The sequence below is a fragment of the Nansenia antarctica genome (assembly GCF_963989245.1).
Source record: "Nansenia antarctica genome assembly, chromosome: 19".
Taxonomy (NCBI): domain Eukaryota; kingdom Metazoa; phylum Chordata; class Actinopteri; order Argentiniformes; family Microstomatidae; genus Nansenia; species Nansenia antarctica.
In genome coordinates, this window is record NC_137692.1 from 21767410 (window position 1) to 21791160 (window position 23751).

At 42.8% G+C, this 23751-nt stretch overlaps 2 protein-coding genes across 2 annotated transcripts; one reads left to right on the forward strand and one right to left on the reverse strand.

The window, feature by feature from the left end:
- Nucleotides 1–1596: 1596 nt before the first annotated feature.
- Nucleotides 1597–16668, reverse strand: gtpbp2a (GTP binding protein 2a). The gene is made up of 12 exons (XM_080549174.1): nt 16622–16668; nt 14495–14521; nt 12677–12861; nt 12313–12421; nt 11915–12112; nt 10610–10784; nt 7454–7673; nt 6021–6156; nt 5213–5271; nt 4918–5089; nt 3008–3172; nt 1597–2445 (listed from the first exon to the last, which is right to left on the reverse strand). Exons 3-12 carry the CDS (start codon nt 12808–12810, stop codon nt 2254–2256), a joined length of 1560 nt encoding a protein of 519 aa, XP_080405300.1. The 5' UTR covers nt 12811–12861; nt 14495–14521; nt 16622–16668; the 3' UTR covers nt 1597–2253.
- A 2507-nt stretch (nt 16669–19175) lies between these two features.
- LOC308174113 (otoraplin-like) lies at nt 19176–21488 on the forward strand (the record flags this gene model as incomplete). Its single annotated transcript, XM_080549178.1, has 4 exons — nt 19176–19302; nt 19680–19819; nt 20179–20289; nt 20509–21488. 4 exons carry the CDS (start codon nt 19176–19178, stop codon nt 20530–20532), a joined length of 402 nt encoding a protein of 133 aa, XP_080405304.1. The 3' UTR covers nt 20533–21488.
- Between the last annotated feature and the right edge of the window lie 2263 nt (nt 21489–23751).

Genomic DNA, 23751 nt, shown 5'->3' on the forward strand with positions numbered 1-23751 from the left:
ATGGTTGGGGGTCGCAACATTCTGATATCAAAATGGTGTTGTTGGCCAAAATAGTTTGGGAACCCCTGCACTAGGCACTGTGTGTTCATATCCCTTCATAATCACAGAGTGATATCAGTAACTTAAGGGGGAAAAAAACAAGAAATATAAATTTAAAAAAAACTGGTAAACATGGCAGTTCAGACACAGAGGCACAACATGGCTGCTTTACCTGCGAAATGCATAATCAAACACACAAAGAAGCAGTTATATTGCTTTGGAGAAATCGCTATTCAAACTCAAAGCTACTCGAACCAACAACAAAACCTTATTTCCTTCTGTCATTGGAGTAGTTCTGTGAGAGTGGAATGCTGCTGTCTAAATACACTGACCTGAGTTAACTAAAGCACTTGAAAGGTACTGTAGGCTGAAACATGTGATGATACATGTGACAGGCTGTGTGGTTTGTTTGTTTGTCTCCCTCTCTCCCCCCCCCCTCTCTCTCTCTCTCTCTCTCCCCCCTCTTTATCTCTCTCCCCCTCTCTCTCTCTCTCTCTCTCTCTCTCTCTCTCTCTCAGAAGCAGTCTCTCTCTCTCCCCCCCCCTCGCTCTCTCTCCCACTCTCTCTCTCCCTCTCTCCCCCCCCTCTCTCTCTACCCCCCCTCTCTCTCCCTCCCCTCTCTCTCTCCCCCCCCCCCTCCCTCTCTCTCTCTCTCCCCTCTCTCCCCCCCCCTCCCTCTCTCCCTCTCTCCCTCTCTCCCCCCTCCTCTCCCTCTCTCTCTCTCTCTCTCCCTCTCAGAAGCAGACCCATATTCCTTAATCAGCTGCATGGCCTACACCTGGTGGTGAGGCTAGATAAGCAGGCGCTCCCCATTCATCTAGGATGAATGACGCAGACATTCTGTCTGTCATGATGTGGCATTTCGAGCTTTGCGGCATTATTATTTCACACCTTACAACATCCTACACTCACTCACACACACATACACGCATCCACTACTATTACTGATAGACACGCCTCATCCCCGGTTTTTGTATGAGTATAATTTTGCTCTCAGTTAATAAATATTATATTACCCCCTTTTAGTCTTGATCCATGAGCCTGGGTCGTCGTGACAACACAGACGACACAAGACCAAGACTTACAGTACGTCACGATGCCTTGTCTTCATAAAGTGCCGTTGTTAATGACATATTCAAACAAAAACACTATCCCTGAATGCCTTGCAAATACTTCCTTCCCTTTTCTCAGAGACCTTATTTTAAAGAAAAATAATTATTTGAAACCTCCAGTTTAACACGGTGACGGGCTGTTTAAAGGCTTGCCCTTTTCAGTCACAGGCTGTCTGCAGGTTTAACTGACAGCGCGGTATGTGGTGATGATGACGAGTGGGAACCTTAAGGCCAATGCACACGGCGTGCGATTTTGTCGATTCCATTGTTTTGAATGAGACAATGCACACGGCGTGCGATGCGATTTTGTCGCACGACAACATTCGATTCTCCATTCACACCCACACACTTCGGTGGTGTGAATTGAGAATCGAATGTTGTCGTGCGACAAAATCGCACGCCGTGTGCATTGGCCTTTACTGTTTAAACCTCTGACATGGTTGCAGCGGCAATGCAAGTGAAATCTTCTACTCCCACATAAAATCTACAATCAGTCTTATGTTGTTTGGTTTGTAAACATTCCTAACTGCCCGATAACTCTCGCCTTTTCAGGTGATAAAATACAGGTGGTTTGGTTTCGGTTGTTCTGCCTGCGTCAGTGCACATTGGTTTTGAGTGTGAGTGTGTGTGTGTAAACTCTACGCGCAAGTACTTCACCTTAGTGTGTGTGTGAATCAGCTATGTGTTTCTAGGTGACTGCTTGTTGACATTTACACTCAAGATCTCTTTTTTAATCAGGTCATTCTTACAATCTCACTATGGTGACTATCGTTAGGAGAACACGTTAAAAGAATTGACGAGACCCTTCCACTTTTCTTTGAAAGGCAACTCTGTAAGAGGAAGATTTAAAAAGCTTGAAAGAGAGGGTTTGGTGGCAACAAGTAATGGGAACAGAAAAACAGAAAGGAAAAAAAAAAAGAGTTGAGAAGGAAAGTCTGTGCTAAACCACAGGACTGGGACCTTTGGTGGACAGCGATGATGAGGATGACAAGAGCAGGAACCCTTCCCTTGTCTAATGTTTTTGATCCTGGTTTCTAGCAGATTCAGGCGTGATTCTACTGTAGTTCTCCTTTTCCGCCAGCCCGGTACTGGTACTAGGTTCCTAGACCTCGTCGTCCTCACTGTGGGAGGAGGGCGGGTGCTGGTACTGGTACACGGGCTGTAGTTTAGTGACCTGACCGATGCCTTTGGTGACCCCTTCCCTGAACAGCAGCTTGGCTCCCACCTTCAGATACTCTGGGTGCTTGATGAACTTGAAGCACACCACGGCCTTCTCTCCTGTCCTCAGCTCCTCCTGAAACAGATGGATGGAGATTGGTATGGATGGATGGAGGCAGAGGTAAAGAGATGAGGGGGGGGGGGGGGGTGAGGTAGAGAGGATGAAAGAATCTATAATAATATATTCTATTATTCTCTATATATATATGTTACGGTACATGTGGGAATACGGTACATGTGGGAAAACTAGAGTTAGGGTTAGGTGCTACGTCGACTTGGTACATGCTGGCATGTCTAACTCTAATCCTTATCCTAACCCTAACCCTAACCCTACCCCTAACCGTAGCACCCTAGCACCTAACCCTAACCCTAGTTTTCCCACATGTACCGTGTTCCCACATGTACCGTAACATATATACACACTACCAGTCAAACGTTTGGACATACTTTCCCATTAGTGTGTCCAAACGTTTAACTGGTACTGTATATATTCTATAATATATATTAGTTTAATATCAAGAATATCCAAAACAGGATCACTACAGTGATGGTCGCTAGGGTGTAACTAACCTTGCCATGCACGGCCTCCACCGTGGGGACTAACCTTGCCATGCACGGCCTCCACCGTGGGGACTAACCTTGCCATGCACGGCCTCCACTGTGGCGGTCTGTCTCACGTTGCCCACGTGCACAGTGACCTGGAAGCCCTTGTGGAAGGTCTTGGAGTGGAAGAGGAGGACGATCTCAGCCTCAAACAGCCAGCAGATGGTCGGGTTCATCTCTGGACTCACCATCACCATTCCCTGGGGCAGAAGAACACATGTACCGGTATGTGAGACTTGTAAGGGAAAATTATTTGATCTGATAAGACATGTTGTCTGTGAGAGAAAATTATTATATGTAATAAGCTACATTTAAGAATCAAACATCATCTTGGGTTGAATGTCTGCAGCAGACTGTAGAAGATGATTTCCTGTTGTCACACACAACAGAACCAGTTTCTCTACTTGAAGCTTGACATGGGCTAAGACAATAGACACATTTACATGATTACAAAGACCTGATTGCCCTACCATCGAGAGCAGTTTATGACCTTTGTGTTGCCCCAGACCCAGTACTCTAAGACCAGACTGAACCAGTTGTGGCCATTGTGTTCCGCTTTCACCCTTTGTCTATCTGAGAGAAAGTGGGGGCCGCTTCCCCCCTAGCCTTCATCATAATCACCTTCATCAAATGTACAGGTCCACACCCATTGCTCATGATTGGTTTAAACCTCACCTGAGGGCGGACCCCTTACCTGAAGGTACCTGTTTGTATAAATACTCAGATGAAATGAATGATGATACTTTTTGAGGAACTTTCACTGTCAAGACCTATCTGACGTGCTTGTAAATTTCCTCCTTCTGCAGAAGAATATTAAATATCTTTTCTTATACATCTTGAAACGAAACAGGCTGCCATTATTGAATAATTTACTCTAACATGTCATTGCTAAATCATTTCAGACTGTCTGGGCAGATGAACACTTTACCCCAAGTCTGGTAGACAAATGAAAACTGGTTTCCTCTGTTTAAGATTCTACATTTGCCCAACAACAGATACATTTGATGTTCACCTCCTTTTGTTTTCAACTCAAGACAATTCAAGGCACACCAGGGTGGTTGCTTGGCTTCTGTCCACTCTGGAACCCTCCTTCCTTACCTTCGTTATACCGTAAGGAAGGGAGGGCCAGATTCACCCACATTCACCTTCCTCCCTCTTCCTCATGTTTGACCTCACCTGAGGGCGGGTTTGTTACCCGTGTATAAAAATTAATGTTTTCCTCTCTGTCTGGACTTTTCTGAGAAGACTTTGACTGACAGACTCTGCCTGTCATGCTGTAAACTGTTCTCCTTTTGCAAAAGATAATTAAATACCTTTTCTATACAATTTGAAGAAACCCAGGCTACCTTTTTCTATTTAGATACTTACATATGTCCAGACTCTCTTTCACACCACTCACACAGAAATGTTGTACGAGTGTCACTCTCACATTAAAAAAAAAACTCCCATCTTTTTAATATTGCCTTTAAATGACAAAATAATTAAATTAAGATGATAAAAACCCATCCTTTTAATATTGCATTTAAATGACAAAATAATTAAATTAAGATTATATAATTTTTAAAGCACTTTGAGCTGTAACGTTTGCAGGAAAAGCACTATACAAATAAAGTTATTATTATTATTATTATTATTATTATTATTATCAGGCATGAAAATGGGTCGGGGTGAAAAAGGTGAGAAGGATACGAGACCCGGAACCTGCTAGGCGGTCCGGCGGAAAGTTTTTTTTTTGGAAAGATTAGCTTCCATGTGCTCATATCTGATTTCTTTTAGATTTACTCTAGTGGTGGTCACATGCAGAATTACAAGATTGCAAAAAAAAAGAAATAAAAAAAAGTATGTCACCTATTTTGGATTCAAAATGGCGAATTTCGCCGAAAGGTGAGCGATTATCATGCCTGTATTCTTCAGAGTTTCATACTCTATGTGACTAGTGGCTCACCTTGCGTAGCAGGGAGCGGTCGAAGTGGCCCAGTGCGAGTGTGGCGGCCTGGCCGGCCCTCAGTACCCTGCAATGCGAGCGGTTTCTCTGGATGCTGCAGACAGTCAGCCGGTGGAACTCACCCGAGTCTGTGGGTCCGACCACCAGCTCATCTCCCTCACGACAGATACCACTGGAGAAGTAAAAACAGGGGAGAAATAAGTCTTCATTGTGTCATCGTCAATGATGTTGTACATGCATATGATTTGAGTCATCCTGGATGAGATTATCGATTGATCGAATCGAGAGAGAGAACCTGTACAGAGTTCCTCCCACAACTGTCCCCACATCAGGCACCGTGTAGATCTCATCCACCTGAAGAGAAAGCAGACATAAGCTACATGCCAACTGTACCAAGACATTTTTTTTTTTTTTACATTTACATTTTTGGCATTTAGCAGACGCCTTATTCCAAAGCGACTTACAATCAATAATACATTTGAATACTAAGCAAGTGAATCATCAATCCACCAGTCGTAGCAGGAAGAGTAATCCAGCTCAGGCCCGGGGCCGTTGATAGAAGGAAAAACCTTCTTCTATGACCTTCTTCTAAACCTATTTTTTTTTACACTGGAGAAACAGAGAAACAGTACACGGGGGGCAATAGAAGTATTTAGGGACACAGTAGAGGGGGAAAGCGGGTGTCTTTAGGAGACGCAGTGCTGAGGGGCAGAAGATGTCTCAGACATCAGAGACACATACTTCCCACAGGATACAAACACCCAAAAAGATTTAGATAAATAATTGCTGGCCATATCTGCTGGGTGAAGTACAACAATGTGAAAACACAGCAGCAAGATGTGTGAGCTGTTGTGATGTGACAGCATAAGGACGTCCAATGAACACAACCACCGTAAAGACTGTCAATAAGTATCTGCACTATTTGCACCGTGCTGATCTCTGATATCGGAGCAAGATGGCGCCGTAGATGGCGGCTGTGTTTGGGAGCGCTAGTCGCCTACTGAGTTCATGCAGTTGCCTAGTGAGTTCATGTTTTGTGTGTGTGTGTGTGTATGTATGTGTGTGTGTGTGTGTGTGTGTGTGTGTGTGTTTCTATACTGTACCTGAAACTCGGTGAGCTGTTGCATGAGTTCCTCCTGCTCCTTGCTGTTGCTGAGGGGAGGGAGGATGTTGAAGAAGACCTTGAGCAGGTCCAGACTCTCCCCAGACACACTGGACAGGGTGAAGATCGGCGTGATGCTGCACAGGAAACACCAGTGTCACATGACGATGGGGAGTGTGACGATATAACAGACAATAATCTGTTTCATGTATTGACATTCATTTTCTCCCAGGTATTTTTACATTTCGTGAGCTTAGAATGATAAGGTTCTATCTCCGTTTAGAATGATAAGGTTCTATCTCCGTTTAGAATGATAAGGTTCTATCTCCGTTTAGAATGATAAGGTTCTATCTCCGTTTAGAATGATAAGGTTCTATCTCCATTTAGAATGATAAGGTTCTATCTCCGTTTAGAATGATAAGGTTCTATCTCCGTTTAGAATGATAAGGTTCTATCTCCGTTTAGAATGATAAGGTTCTATCTCCGTTTAGAATGATAAGGTTCTATCTCCGTTTAGAATGAGAAGGTTCTATCTCCGTTTAGAATGAGAAGGTTCTATCTCCGTTTAGAATGATAAGGTTCTATCTCCGTTTAGAATGAGAAGGTTCTATCTCCGTTTAGAATGATAAGGTTCTATCTCCGTTTAGAATGATAAGGTTCTATCTCCATTTAGAATGATAAGGTTCTATCTCCGTTTAGAATGATAAGGTTCTATCTCCGTTTAGAATGATAAGGTTCTATCTCCGTTTAGAATGATAAGGTTCTATCTCCGTTTAGAATGATAAGGTTCTATCTCCGTTTAGAATGAGAAGGTTCTATCTCCGTTTAGAATGATAAGGTTCTATCTCCGTTTAGAATGATAAGGTTCTATCTCCGTTTAGAATGATAAGGTTCTATCTCCGTTTAGAATGATAAGGTTCTATCTCCGTTTAGAATGATAAGGTTCTATCTCCGTTTAGAATGATAAGGTTCTATCTCCGTTTAGAATGATAAGGTTCTATCTCCGTTTAGAATGATAAGGTTCTATCTCCGTTTAGAATGATAAGGTTCTATCTCCGTTTAGAATTATAAGGTTCTATCTCCGTTTAGGGCAGTTCAGAGATATTGAGCGTCAAAGTTTTTACATTCCATTATGTTTTGTGAGATGGAACCTTTGTATTTGATGAATTACTAGCTAAAAAATGTCAACATTTTAAGAATAACACCACACAGGCATTAATAAACACCTAATGGATCAGATTATGTAAAAAACTCAATTTTGACAAAAATGGAGATAGAACCTTATAATTCTATCGTCACGATTTGTCTCAGTTTCTGTACTCCATTTATGACTGCAATAATAAAGTATGCCCATAAAAAAAATCACTTCTCAGGTTTGAGAAACAAATACCCCATATACTGTACAAACAAAACGTAGCCTATCATTGTCATTACCTGGGTGACTGGGCGAACTGTTGCGCTGCGGTGACTGCGTCGTCTGCGTTGGACACGACCATGGGAACCTTGTTACAGCCCGGCTGCTTCAGGATGCGTTCCAGCTGTCTGACGGTGCGGTCGACCGTGGCTCGCGCGCACAAGTCCACCTTACTGACCACGATGAAGATGGGCACCTTCAGAGCCATGGCCAGACCCAGGTGCTCCCGTGTCGTACCCGCTGCAGGGGGGAGACAGGTTCATATTAACAAGTATTCATATAAAGGAAGTCCATTTCTGACGACACACTGTTTCGAATGAATGAATGAATGAATGGTTTTTTTCAGCTAAAAACAAGTCAGATAGATACTTTCATATGCCGGGACCTGAAAGGTATTAGAGCCCGTCCGACAGTTATCAGCCCATATCTGTATTGACACATATTCCTCCAGCCTCACATTCTGAAATTGGGGTTTTCACACAGTGATGTGTAATTTGATGTATTATCAGTGTTTCTTCTCACAGACAATTGAGTTTATTTGAAGCCTGTAAACATGTTGTGACTAAAGTCGGGTTAGGGTTAGGGTTAGGAACACATCATGTCACAGTGTAGAAAAGCTGCCCACACTGTTCCACCCTCATGACTCCTCTTCGTGGCGATAGAGCCAGCATGAGTGTGCTCCGTTTACTTGCCAAATACACACCCCTCCCTCCCCTTGAGTGGAAAGTGTGCGCATGCAAAACACATGCCTGAGATAACCTGCATCTCTTCCACCAGCTGATCCATTTTCAAGTCTAAGAAGTCAACACAAGCGTGTGTGTGTCTGTGTGTGTGTGTGTGTGTGTGTGTGTGTGCACTTGTGTACACATTAGTGGATGACTGCAGATCAGTCTAGCCACGTATCCAATGTTAATGATTGACGATGTGGAGCTGTCTGGGCTCGCCTATATCTGGGTCCTATAGCCTTACACAATGAACCAAGCCGGTTTCTCTCTCGCCTTTTGAGTAGTCAGAGGAACAGCTCCCAGACAAGGCATACACGTTACACAGATCCATTCCTGTTTCATAATTAACACATACTCTCTCTCCAGTTGCAGGGTTAGACACTATCGCCTGTCTGTGTGTTCCATGTTTAAAAGACAGTCCTCTTTCCTGACCCATTCCCCCCATGACTGACAGGTCCTATTTCAGACACACTAGCTGGTCTGACCCGTTGGAACAGGGACGGATCATGCAGGTGGTACGGCAGGTTGTGTACTCTGTACACATACCACAACACAAGTAAACACATAGCGTATGAGGACGTATGAGGACGTCAGATAAGCAGGTCAAATGTCTGTGTCTGGTTACGAGTTATGATAAAGTCCAAGTAAGGGCATGACACAGTGAGAGTGTTTTCCATATAATGTCTTGATCTGTTTATTGTTTATTTTTTTTTTTAAAGTTATTTTTTCTGAGTGGGGCAGTCCCACTCATATTTTTCTTTTTAATGACAGATATAGTAGAGATTATGACAGGAAGGAGCCCCGCGGTACATGGTCAGCGCTTAATCCACTATGCCACCTAAGCGCCCCTGTTTATTGTTTATTGATTGTTTCTTTCAGTTTTTCATTCAGATACGCTTAAAATCTCATGTGAAAACACTAAACACAACCTCTTTAAAAAAAGAGGCTACATCAATAAGGAGGGATATATGAGTCCCTTCTTTAAGTGTCAGCGGTCAGCAAGCAAAGGATACGGGTCTGGGTCTGACATTTTTAGGGAGAATCGGGACAGACTCAGTGGTGAACTTTAAAGAGTCAGCAGCACCGACATGACGATCACACTCTCAGCTTACTGACCTAGCTAGGCTCACATTCACTGCCTAGAGACAACCCCATTGGCCAATGCCTATCAGAGGCTGGGCATCAATGTAAGGTATCTGAGATATTCTGGGACTAGGGGAGGGGTTTGGAGGCAACTGGAGTGGGAGAGGGGGGGGGGGGGGGGGCAGAGGGTGACTAGGGAGAGAGGTGGGGGGCGGCTAGAGAGGAGAGGGTCAGTCAGTCACATAAGCTTATACCGTGTATCAGGTATTTGAACGGCACTACTGCCCAGCTGGACTGGGAGCTGCACTATTCTGCCAACTTCACAGAGAGAGAGGAGGGTTACAAGGTTACTAACCCTAACCCTAACCCCAGATCTGTTACGACGAGACTCACTCGTTCATTTCAATTGAACTACTAACCTACTAACCTAAACAAAAGTGAATACCGTGGGGAAAAGAGTAGGTAACAAACAGCTTTACTGCGCTAGCACTAAATGGATATTATTATGGTGCTAAATGGATATCGCTAGCACTAACAGTGGTCTAACAATGATGCGTGTGTAAGTAGCGTGTGATAGACCTGACCTTAACACACCCTCATAATTACTTCGAAAACAGTTTACTGTGACTGTGATCTCCACGCTGTCTGGACTTGTACCTAGCTCCCTGAAGCTAAAAAGTTATTTCAACAGGAGTGGAGTTTAGCAGACAGGAAGATTAGTTAGCTCGCCCATCATGTGACTTGGATGAGACTTGGATGAGACTTAGACCTAGTTACACAATTCACATGGATGACCTACGCATTTTGTGGTAAAAACGGCTAGCAGAAAGGTGACATGTTTGCACCCCTGACTGGTCAATCTCCACAGGCGCATGCGGCACAGTCACATGAGGGCAGCCAGACTCTGAGCATGCCAAGTGACAGCAGACGGAGAGGTTTCCTCCACTTTTTTACTGCATGTGCACAACCTGAATCTACATTTACATTTACATTTTTGGCATTTAGCAGACGCCTTATTCCAAAGCGACTTACAATCAATACATTTGAATACTAAGCATGTGAATCAGCAGTCCACCATTCGTTGCAGGAAGAGTACTCTAGCTCGGGCCCGGGGCCACTGATAGAAGGAAAAACCTTCTCCCTATTATCGCCTTCTGCTAAATCGTTTTTATTTTAATTTATTTTTTATTTTTTTTATTACTGGAGAAACTGAGAAACAGTACAAGGGGGGCAGTAGAAGTTATTAGGGACACAGTAGAGGGGAAAGCGGGTGTCTTTAGGAGACGTAGTGGTGAGGGTCAGAAGATGTCTCAGGAGGAGCAGTGGCCTATCGAGAAATCAAATCAACTGTGTTCCAAAGTGACTCACCGATGCCTGTGTTTGCACTGACCACCAGCATGGCAAAGTCAGGACAGTAGCTGGTGAGGCCGGTGATGGTTGTCTTCAGGTACTTGTGGTGTCCGGCCAGGTCGATGAAGGTGATCATCTTGGAGGCGCTCTCACAGATCTCCTCCGCTGTCCGAGACTCGCTGTAGTTTACCACCTGGAGATAAGGAAAAGTACATTGAAACAGATGAGTTGTTGACTGTCTGTGATGTCATTTATGACGGATAGTGCAAGTTATGGCACGTGTGTGTGTGTGTGTGTGTGTATATGTTACGGTACATGTGGGAATACGGTACATGTGGGAAAACTAGGGTTAGGGTTAGGTGCTAGGGTGACTTGGTACATGCTGGCATGTCTAACCCAAACCCTAACCTTAACCCTAACCCTAACCCTACCCCTAACCGTAGCACCCTAGCACCTAAGCCTAACCCTAGTTTCCCCACATGTACCGTATTCCCACATGTACCGTAACATATACACTGCTCAATATCAGTATAACACCAAGTCAATTAAACTTCTAGGATATCGATTTGTCCAGTTAGGAAGCGTAAACGATTGTTAATCAATTTCACCTGCTTTGGTGCAAATGAAAGGTGGACAGGAGAGGCAACAGCAAGACAACCCCCAAAAAGGAAGTGGTTTTGCAGGTGGTGGCCACAGACCATTTCTCTCTCCTTATCCTTCCTGACTGATTTTTCGCTAGTTTTGCACTCATGGAGTCAGCCAATCAGAGACCCTATAAAAACAAAGATATTAATTCCAATTACATAAACTATTATCCTTGCAATACGATGGACTCAATTCAACTTATTGAGTGATTTGTTGATGACATTTTTGCATGAAGGGATGCACATGGTCAGCAACCATCAAATAGGTTGTGGCATTCAAGCGATGATTCATTGGTATTAACAAGAAAACTGTTTTAGAACAGCTCCACTTTATATATGTGCAAAAGGTGGCTACTTTGATGAGTCAAAAATGTCAATTAAATTGTGTTAAACAGAACAGTTCCATGTTTTATTTTTCAATCTCCAATTGTTTACTTGTCCGATGCTGTACTTTCGAGTACACTGAGACATTAAACTGCTCAATTTCAATAACAACTGGCAAAATTGGGGATGTTTAGATAATAATGCTGATTGTAATGCTGAGATGTCACATACTGATGGCGACGTTTTGCTCTAAATGACAGTGTGTACGTGTGTGTGTGTGTGTGTGTGTGTGTGTGTGTGTGTGTGTGTGTGTGCGTGCGTGCGTGCGTGCGTGCGTGCGTGTGGATATATATACCTCTCCTTTGCTGTTGAAGCCGAGGATCTCAAAGCTGATACTGGAGGTCCTTCCTGTCTGGATCTCGTGGAGGTGTCTGAAGAGGTTGAGTCTCGCCCGGCCTCGTCCGTTATCCAGCTCACCTTGTGTCAACACGCCGAGCAGGGTCGACTTCCCAGAGTCCACGTTACCCAACACAGCCACCCGAAGGTCCAGGAACTACAGACACAGACACAGACACAGACACAGACACACACACACACACACACACACACACACAGCCATTTAGTGCATGTGTCGCCATCAGTATGTAACTAATGAACTGTAACTCCAACAAGAAAACATCCACAAGCAGAGACATCCAAGTTTAAGACATATTCCTCTCGCAGGCCGAACGCCTCCTCAGGAGACTCACTAACCTGCTGGTCATCTGGCACTTTCCGTATGAGCACTTCGGCGATCTTCCGAGGGATGTCAGAGTCGTAATCCACCTCTCTCTCTCTAAGGACGGCGATGTCAGCTCCAACCCTGCGAGAAAATAATCAATGGGTCACTCACTTTGTCTTCCTATATAGAAAAAAACTAAACTGTGATCCAAAGATGTGTGAAGTGTTTTCACAATCTAACTAGGGCAAGAATTCCCGACAGAATCTGCTTGTGCCTCTCTGTGTTACTACTTTAATATTTTTTAAATATTTTCATGGAAAATAAAGACGAGACAATATAACACAGTGAATAAAATAAGTGGCGTTGATCGATTGATTGATTGATTGAGGGCCGTACTTCTCTGCCATCCTGCGCAGGGTCTTTAGTGACGCCCTCATGTCCTCCTCTGGTAGGCCCACCAGCATGCCGTTGTCCTCCACACCGATCTGGTAGACGGCCTCGCCTTTGCCCTCCTGTAGCCGCCATTTCATCTGCGTAGCTAGGTGCTCGAAGCGGTACTGTGTGGGGTTCACTAGCTTCAGCTGCGGACAGAGAGGGTCATACTCAGGAGACAGGGCAACAAGAACCATATCAGGGTACATACAGGAATGTTGAGGTTAATTTCAATACCTTTCTAAGACTTTTTAAACACTGTGTCAATATTTTTCCAGACCTCACCGCCACTTCGAGCTGTAACCGTTTACATCAGCGACACCTTTAACTTTAACTTAACAGTTTTAGTTTGCAATAGAGTCTAATTCAGAGAAATACCTACAAAATTCAAGACCTCATAAAATCGTGATAAGACTTTTTAATACTTATTAAAGGGTCTTGATTTTCCCCAAGACACCGCGGATACCCTGAGGATAAAGGGCAACAAGAACGATAAATCAGAACCAATGACAGCACTGCCCTGGGGATGAGCATAGACAATTATGATGAAACCATATAAATAATTGCTACAAAACCCCTGATGTCTCATTTACATATTATCTACAAGCACTTTAGATGAGATGAAGACAGCAGGTAGTAGTTATCTACCATAGCACCGTTGGCTACAATTGTGTAACATGGCACTGAAGGCAGTTGGATGAAGTCAATTGTGAAGTAGGCTCCTCTCATAATTACATGAGCTCCTGTAGTGGAAATTCCTATTTGTGTTTTATCAGAAACTGCAATTTCCCATGTGAATCAACATGCCTTTATCTCTGCTTTGATTAGCCTACACGATAAAACATGCAAAGGTCAGAACTTATTTCTGGTCAGCGTGGCCCTATGGGAGTGACCATGTGTCTATATTACATTGTGCAATTGTGAATTTCATCAGATCATTCAGACTCTGGGCATCGCAAACTCTAGACTTTCGATCTCATTGTTAGTATAATAATAAAAGGCGTAAGCATTCTGATATGTCTCCTGTGCTTCAGTAACAATTAAGAAAGACCACCACACTCCTTACATGTCTTAGGCTATCATTTTCATTTATTTTTTATCATTTTCATTTATGATGCAGGTAGGAGTGTGCAAGGCCGTGTTGAATGCGTCCCTATCACCTAGGTTACTCCAATGCACCTCTCCTCCTGTGTCATCATGCCTGGTAAGTATCCGATGGATCTCGAGCCTAAAGGCCAATGCACACGGTGTGCAATTTTGTCGCACGACAACATTCGATTCTCAATTCACACCACCGAAGTGTGTGGGTGTGAATGGAGAATCGAATGTTGTTGTGTGACAATATCGCATCGCACGCCGTGTGCATTGCGATGCGATATTGTCGCACGACAACATTCGATGGGCTTAATGGCCCATTGGGCATGAGCCTGTCTCCTGTTTCCGTAGTGTGAGGCGGCTTGATGTACAAGTTCACCCCCTGGACATGACGCTGGTATGTCACAGGGTCTTACCCTCCCCAATCCAACCCTTAATGCTGAGTGCCAAGCAAGGAGGCATCGGGTACCATTTTTATAGCCTTTGGAACGACTCGGCCATGTAAATACTCGGTATGTAAATAACCTACTGATGTTACATTGAGATGGGTGAAAGCAAAACGAATGACAGAAGTCCAATATGCTGTAACAGAAATAACAATTGTCCTCCCTAATCTTGAACAGCACCAGCCACCACTGGTACATACACATCCATGTGTCTCTGTAGTTGTCTGTATTTTTAGCTTACCTTGTATTCTATATTGCCCTCTTCAACCTGAAAGAGAGAAGAGAGGACAGCGCTGTTAGAATGAAGAGGACTGAGACAATAGGGTCCATTGTTTTCCCCAAAAGCACAAAGAAGCACAATCTGACTGAAAGAGCAATAGGTAGTATTGACAAACAATACCTCAGTGAATGGGGTGGATGGTTAGAAGAACTGTTTTAAGCTGCCCATATTGTTTGAGGCAGGTGTAAAACACATGCAAATGAATCTGTAAGGCGATGCAACCCTTACACTTTTGTTTTCGAAGAGGGGAGTTTATGATTACCCGTTAATAACACTGTAGCAGGCATCCTAAAGGCAATCTATTCAAAAGATTAGGCTACGGGGCGGCTGTGGCGCAGGAGGTAGAGCCGCCGTCTAATGATCGCAAGGTTGGCAGATCAGCGGTTCGAGCCCCGGCTGGCCACATGTGGAAGTGTCCTTGGGCAAGATACTGAACCCCAAATTGCTCCCAGTGAGCAGGCCGGCGCCTTGCATGGTAGCTTGCCGCCATTGGTGTGTGAATGTGTGTATGAATGGGTGAATGAGAGGCAGTTGTAAAGCGCTTTGGATAAAGGCGCTGAAAACAAAAAAAAACTAAACAAAAAAACCCATGACATTGAGGGAAGCTCAACAGAACATAGGCCTAATATTGCTAAAATCTAAACATAGCCTAGTAGCCTACTACAACCTAACAGATTGTCTACAGAACACATCTCATAAACCCCTGTGACGGGCCAACATGTTTCTCATTTGATGTACGGTAGATCAGTTTTGGTCTGAAAGAACAGTCAGGGGCATGTTGAGGCATGGGACACCTAACCGACACTGTTGTGAACACTTGTTACGTCATATTACACAAGTGTTGCATTGCATTGCAGCACAATACATAGGACATAATAAATCAATCATAATTCAAGATAAAAGTGTCAGTGGTAGGCCTACATAAGGACATAAGACAAACAAATTATAGGCATACATGATACGGTGGCATTAGTGCATTTGTTGCTATGTTAATGTTTCTGTCTAAATGATAATGTGTTATTGATTGTATTGTGTTTAGTTAGTGTGTGGTCCCAGAGACAAGTCTATACCAAGCTATTATAAATAAATCAACAGCTCATGATGAGTTTGAGAGACAGGAACTCTGTCTCAAGGTCAACTCCTTGTCAACTCAAGGTCAACTCCAAATAATCAGTGCCAAAATAACCAGTGCCAAATGTCAACATACATTCCCTAGATGTAACTTAATGCTGTGGAATTCAAGTTCTGTATAGCCTAATAAACCTAATTCATTTGCACCCCCACCTGAAAGACAGTTAGACAAGACAAGTTCTCTAAAAGTCAATAGGCCTACCCTAAAATAGAAAATCAAGCGCTTAAAGTCTCTTAAGACATTTCACAAGACATTTCACTGAGTATTTCAGGGGTCATGGCCTTAAGCCAGGGTGGTGTACTCCTCTCTCTACCCTCAGCCACCCCTATAGTCCAGTCAATCTAACTAAAAAAAAAGGCCCAACCCAGGAGAAATTGCAATAGTAATGTTTCATAGTTATTATTGTTCCTAATACCTTCCTGCATCATATATTAAAAGTCATAATACTTAATGAATTCATTGGATCATACTTTCACTACCCCAGCGCATTGAGCTTGGCAGCAGGCCACGCCCACTTTAAATGACGTCAGCACTTGTTATTTACAAACACAGCTGTTCCAGATCGTCTAATTAGTAAACAAAAGACACAAGCTACACATGTTTTAGTCTAGTTAAAACTAAACAATTAATACTTTTTTAGTATTAACTATTTTTAGTATTAAACTATAATACTATACTATACTAATACTATAATACTAATAATAACAACAGTTGTGGGGGGAAATTCATGCATGAATCTAAACACATGGTGCACACACAACTTTCAAGACTTCGGTGATAGAAAATTGGCGGGTAGCTTAGCTGCTTCTGACTAGTGCTGGTCTGGATAACTAAGCGCTGGTTACTACTAGCTCGTGACGTCAGAATTATAAGGTTCTATCTCCATTCTAATCTCGAGAACCAGCTAGCTAACGACGTTAGGTTACGTTAGGAAGCTTAATTGGGTCAAACCTTACCTCTGGAGGTAGATACGGGGGGTTGTTACTTAGTTTGGATGAGTGTCTGGATGAGCGACCCCCCTTGGCTTTGTTGACATTCTTTGGACACGATTTTTTCGAAACCGAGCAGCTAGATCCAACAACTCCTCCTTGGGATCCAGACTTAAGTCCAGAAAATCCGGAACTTGCACCGGACAACTCTGTTACTCCTCTCGTATTATCCATGACTTCGGAACCCCTGAGTTTCCAAGTTCTTAACAACGACCTAATACACTACTTCAAACCACCGAGACATTCAAGCGTGTGTTTTCAGTTTATAATAAATAAACGACTTCCCCAAAGAGCGAGCAAGCCAACTGTCCCCCTCTGGTACCAGACCCCCCAGCCAGACTGGACAACAACTCGGCTTCCGTAGTTCGACAGGAAAATCGACGTCAGGCCACAACTTGATTCGTGGCCTACGTCATGACGTCTTCTGTATGCAAATCAATCGGAGAAGCGTAAAGAGCGTAAGAGCGACGCATCCGGGTACTTTGCCCCCATCGTCATGTCCACGCCCCTTTTTGGGTGCTAGAAGTGTTAGAAGAAGTTTGACTGGAGGTCAATGGACATTTCTGGTCTTTGCTACTTTAATCCGATAGAATAAGAAATCCGTAGTGCTTTTTTTTTTATATTAGATGCCCAAATCCGATGGCCGGTTAGGCAAACTATTATATAGTGTGGTTTTCGATCAATGAATATAGGCCCTGGACAATCTAGACAACTTGATGGCAGCTACTAGATTGTAAACATAAGTGAAATACTGAAACACAACTGTGAACATGTCAAACCTGCAAACTGCGACACTTTAAATGAATGTGCAATAACACTATGTGCAATATGACAACCCTCGGGTACATCAGGTTCAGAGATAGGAAATGTTAGGATATTTATAGCATAGAGTACAGCACAGTGTTTTATTTGTATAGTATAGTATAGTGGATAGTGTACATAGCCGTTATTTATGTAAACCAGCTCTTTTCCCTTCTTGTTTTTAGTTTTTTTTTCCTTCCTAGCACCAGGGGAGCCCCCCCTCCCAAATTTCGTTGTTTGGTACCTGTACTATATCAATGACAATAAAGACCATTCATTCATTCATTCATTCATATGGAGAAAAGTAATGAAATAGGCAATGTGTGTCTTTTCAGTCTGTCTGGACATTTCGTGACGTTAGAATTATAAGGTTCTATCTCCATTTTTGTCAAAATCGAGTTTTTTACATAATCTGATCCATTAGGTGTTTATTAATGCCTGTGTGGTGTTATTTTTAAAATGTTGACATTTTTCATTTAGTAATTCATAAAATACAAAGGTTCCATCTCACAAAACATAATGGAATGAAAAAACTTTGACGCTCAATATCTCTGAACTGCCCTAAACGGAGATGGAACCTTATCATTCTAAACAGAGATAGAACCTTATCATTCTAAACAGAGATAGAACCTTATAATTCTAAGCTCACGATTTGATGAATCTGTGGCATTACTTTTGGGTACACTGAAATAGGCCCAATCCCAATACACCCCTTGCCCCTACCAGTTAGCCCTACCCCTCCGTTTTGCGTGTTCACTTGTAGGGGTAGGGTGTCCCGAGTCCTGTTGGGATAGAGGGGTAGGGCGAAGTGGTAGGGCTACATGAGTATTTCCAGAGGCACACTTAAAACAGAATGTGTGAGAAATCTTCCAAAATTCCTTGCGATTCATCAGCAAAATAGTGGCGAACGCACAAGCAACAGAAGAAAACCACAAATGTAATTATTGTCTTCATTAATAAAGATTTAAAAAGACGATAACCATTGTATTATCTTACGTTAATGTAATTTCAATGTATTATAGACCTTTTCTTTATAATAAGCATAACAGAAAATCGCTACTATGCTGATTTCTCTAGCTAGCTACCTAATGTTACAATGTGACAATGTTACAATGTTCAGCCAATTCATGAAATTTGTATTTCAAATGAAAAAATATAGGAACTTCTGAAATTGCAATGAGTACCACGAGAGGGCAGCATTGCCGTGCTTATTTGAAACAGAACTGAGTAAGAAAGCAAAGTAAAGAACAACAGGAAAAAAGGCTGAATTCCTTCTCCTTTCGCCACTCACCCCATCAATTGATGTCATCAATCTTTATTTAAGTCTGGAAAGGATTGTGTCAACTTTGGTCACTGCCTGTCTTTTGGAATTGATCACTTCTTTTGTGTTTGTGTTCTTACAGCAACCAAAAATACAAAAATGTACAATAAATAATACAAATAGGTTCCTAGCTGTTTTGCACTGAATGGGGATGTGTGTGTGTGTTTGTTGACCCAGTAACTCTTTTTCTTTTTCCTGAACCTTTCCTGCACCGTGTGCAAAAGTTCAAGAATGTGTTGCAGGGAAGCTCTGATTGGGCAGCGAAGGCTGTGATGTAAGAGTTCTGCCCAGTCTGCCTGAGAGAAGTGAGATCTGTGGAGTGGAGTTTTCTTTATTTTTGTGTGGAGTTGTGTTTTCCTCCAGTGAGTTATTCCACACCCTCATACCCCTCTCAGCAGGATGAACCCTTCACTGCATGTTGCTCTCCTTCTCCTCTCTGTGGGACCTCTGTACCAGACTACTAGTGGTGCTGTTCTCATGGAGAAACTGGCAAACAGCAAACTCTGCGCAGATGAAGAGTGCTCATGTGAGTTTGTTCATCTGAATAGGCATGGAAGGAAGTGTATACATGGAGTGTATATGTTACGGTACATGTGGGAAAACTAGGGTTAGGGTTAGGTGCTAGGGTGCTAGGGTTAAGGTTAGGGTTAGGGTTAAGGTTAGGGGTAGGGTTAGGGTTAGACATGCCAGCATGTACCAAGTCACCCTAGCACCTAACCCTAACCCTAGTTTTCCCACATGTACCGTATTCCCACATAGGGTAACATATTCACCCCCTCTGTACACTATGGCTGCGTGGAGGAGCATGCAACTACTGGAATTCAGTTCCAACTCAAGTCAAGTCATATATCATGTGATATAACCAATGTCCAATGTTGTTATTTTTCTTTCTTTCTTTTTCAGATGCTCTCTCTATGGCCATAGCTGAGGATGACTTCATTGCTCCAGATTGTAGATTCATCAACATCAAGCAGGGTCAGATGATCTATGTGTACTCCAAACTTACACCAGCAGAGGGCGCTGGGGAGTTCTGGTCTGGAAGTGTATGTTGTGGGTTCTGACAGGGGGTCTCCAACAGTTTGATATGTATATGTTTGTGATTATGTGAATATGTTTTCTGTTTTTGCACCTTCAGAAGAACCACTACAATTTCATTGTATAGGCAACTGTACAAGGACAATAAAGTCTATTATATATGATTTCACCATAACTGATGCGAAACCTGCATTTAGTCATTATTCACTTTTTCATCCAGTGTTGTTTTATCCATTGCATGTTTAAGCCTAAATGAGCTACAGTGAAAACATTGTTGCCTTTCCTAAACCCCAAAACACTTTGGATCTGTTTTTTAACACCTGCATCCTATATCTAACTACCACCACCATGTCCATCTCTCTGGCAGGTTTACAGTGAGCGTTATGTGGACCAGATGGGTAAGATGGGCTACTTCCCCAGTAACCTGGCAAGGGAGACACACACGTTTAAGAAAGAAACACACGAGATCCCCACAACCGTGAGTATTACCACAATAAGATGCTATAGAGAACTCAAAGACAACTAACAAGATATTGTTGATGTTTGTCTCCATTCATTTGTGTTTTGGTTCAGCTGCTGATCATCCTGTTTTCACTATGTAGTCAGAGGTTTGTCCACAGTTAGAGAATCCTACAGGCCTCTATGGTGAAATAAAAGTTTATGTTCTCATAATTTTCTATTTTATTCTCTCTTGCAGGACATGGACTTCTATTGTGTTTAAAATTGGGGAGGATGTACGGTAACACTCATACCACATACACGTATGAGCCTGCCTGCTTTTGATAATCTGCTTTGCTTTATTCTGAGATGTGAAGAACTACAATGTAGGTTGTTGTGAACATGATGTTAATTATTCTCTGCAGTAAAAGAGAATTTTTGAAAGCTTAAGTTTTGGGCATTTTGGTAAAAGCATTTAAACATGAGTCTCAATTACTTTTTAAATAGTATTAGCTAACCTATTGTATAACACTTACTGTACTTTCATAACGCCCACATTTCTCACCAACAGTATGTGTACAATATGTATTTGGAGTTGATGGAAATCTACATTCTCAAGGACCACAACAGCACAGTGTTGGGGGCATGAGAATATTGGTGTTGGTTGGAACATGAAAATATTGGTGTTGGTTGGAGTTCTCAAGTATATTTTAGCTATGTCCTGAGTTTAGAATTATAAGGTTCTATCTCCGTTTAGGGCAGTTCAGAGATATTGAGCGTCAAAGTTTTTACATTCCATTATGTTTGGTGAGATGGAACCTTTGTATTTTATTAATTACTAACTCAAAAATGTCAACATTTAAAAAATAACACCACACAGGCATTAATAAACACCTAATGGATCAGATTATGTAAAAAACTCAATTTTGACAAAAATGGAGATAGAACCTTATAATTCTAACGTCACGCACTGTGTCACATCGTCAGTAAACAAGATGGGAGAGTAACCCTGAGTGCTATGAGTGGTGTTATGAAAAGCCTGGATGAAAACATTCCACTTGTAGATGTAGGAAATTGTGTAATATTAAAATCAAATCAACGTTTATTTGTCATATACACAGAATATAGCCATAGACGGTGTCTAGTAATGAAATGCTTTCAGTAATTTCTGTAATTTTCTGATAAAGCAGCATATTTTGAACACATTTTCCTAATGTATTTTTTGCTGCCCAAATCTGTACCGCTGTCACCTGTAAATTTGTGGAAGGCTATATCAATTTGTATGATATTTGTGCCTCTGATGACACAGGATGAAATTGATTATAGTGTATCATTTAATCTCCTCATTTGGTATTCTGTGCAGAATAAACGGTGAGCCAAACACCTCCTACACTGTATGACTGTGAGGAGTTCATAATTCATTTTCCTCTGGGGAATAGAAATAACCTAGAGGTAATCACATGAAATGTATGAAATGAAATCTGCTATACAAAATTCAGTAAACTGAATACCCCAATAGAAATTCCAAATAATTATACAGTATGTAGGTAGAATATATGAGTTATTTTGTGTTTGTTAATAGTATTTGTTATAAGTTGCTTTGGATAAGGTTTGTTTAACCACTCCACAGAAGTTCATGTTAACAAACTATAGTTTTGGCAAGAAGTCATTTTTCCAACAATTGTTTACAGACAGATTATTTCACTTACAATTCACTATATCACAATCCCAGTGGGTCAGAAGATGACGGTACTTACACTAAACTGACTGTTATGTCATGGCTTTAGAAGCATCTCTAAAGCCATGACTCATCATTTGAGTCAACAAAAAGTTGGATTGTATTTTAAAGGCCAATGCACACGGCCCCGATTTTGTCGCACCGCCGAATTCGATTCCATTGTTTTGAATGAGACAATGCACACGGCGTGCGATGCGATTTTGTCGCACGACAACATTCGATTCTCCATTCACACCCACTCACTTCGGTGGTGTGACACATTTTTCAAATGTTTTACTTGATACCAAATAAATGGTTTGGATTTGTTGGAGACATGTTTCTTGAGTTTTAGGAGTATATATACTGAGTATATATGTATATATACAGCTCTGGAAAAACTTAAGAGACCACTCCTAATGTATGGCAGCCATCCCATTCCAGTGTCACTGAATTAGGTGCTGATTAGGTGATTGTCTGAACCAAATCTTATTTAACAAGGAAGTATAAAAAACACTGCTTTGGTCACTATCCTCTTGCAATAGGACCAGCTGGATGGTAAAAAACAACAACAACAACAACAAAAAACTGTGCTAGTAGTAGCTACCTCAAAAGTAATTGGAATCAAAAAAGAACAATTGCCATGCCAAAAGAGTTGGGAAAAAAAGAACAGGTTTGAGTGAGGAAAATAAACTCTGGATCTCCTGGCAGAGGGATACGTGAGCGTCATGTTGCTTCCATCTTTAGAAATGTCAAAGACAGTTGGTTCATAAGAACAAGGTCAAGCAACAGACATTGGGGACAACAAAGCTACTGACCGGCAAGGGTCTAAAAAAATCGACTCTCCATTGACTGGAATGAGTCAACTCTCCAACTCGGACGTCACTCAACGACCATAGGATGACAACAAGTGACCTACAAAAAGAATGGCAACAGGCAGCTGGGGTGAAGTGCATGTGGAGGACGGTTTGAAACAGGCTCCTGGGGGCAGGGCTGAAACAGGCTCCTGGGGGCAGGGCTGAAACAGGCTCCTGGGGGCAGGGCTGAAACAGGCTCCTGGGGGCAGGGCTGAAACAGGCTCCTGGGGGCAGGGCTGAAACAGGCTCCTGGGGGCAGGGCTGAAACAGGCTCCTGGGGGCAGGGCGGAGGTGGTTTGAAACAGGCTCCTGGGGGCAGGGCTGAGGTGGTCTGAAACAGGCTCCTAGGGGCAGGGCTGAAACAGGCTCCTAGGGGCAGGGCTGAAACAGGCTCCTGGGGGCAGGGCTGAAACAGGCTCCTAGGGGCAGGACTGAAACAGGCTCCTGGGGGCAGGGCTGAAACAGGCTCCTAGGGGCAGGGCTGAGGTGGTCTGAAACAGGGTCCTAGGGGGCAGGACTGAGGTGGTTTAAAACAGGCTCCTAGGGGCAGGGCTGAAACAGGCTCCTAGGGGCAGGGCTGAAACAGGCTCCTAGGGGCAGGGCGGAGGTGGTTTGAAACAGGGTCCTGGGGGCAGGGCTGAGGTGGTCTGAAACAGGGTCCTAGGGGCAGGGCGGAGGTGGTGGAAAGCTACAAAAAAAAGCCCTTCATCTATGAGAAGCAAAGAAGACCCACGCTGAGGTTTGCAAAAGACCATTGGGTTGGCCTCCCCAACAGAAGAATATTGCAGGTATTGGCAAATTGTTTTGGGCCGCTACCCACACGGTTAGCTGTGTTGCTCATTCCACGAATGCATGATCCTTACAATTGTACCTTGTTGTAAAGGTGACTAATCAGGCTTTCCAACAATATAAAATACAATACCAATTGGTA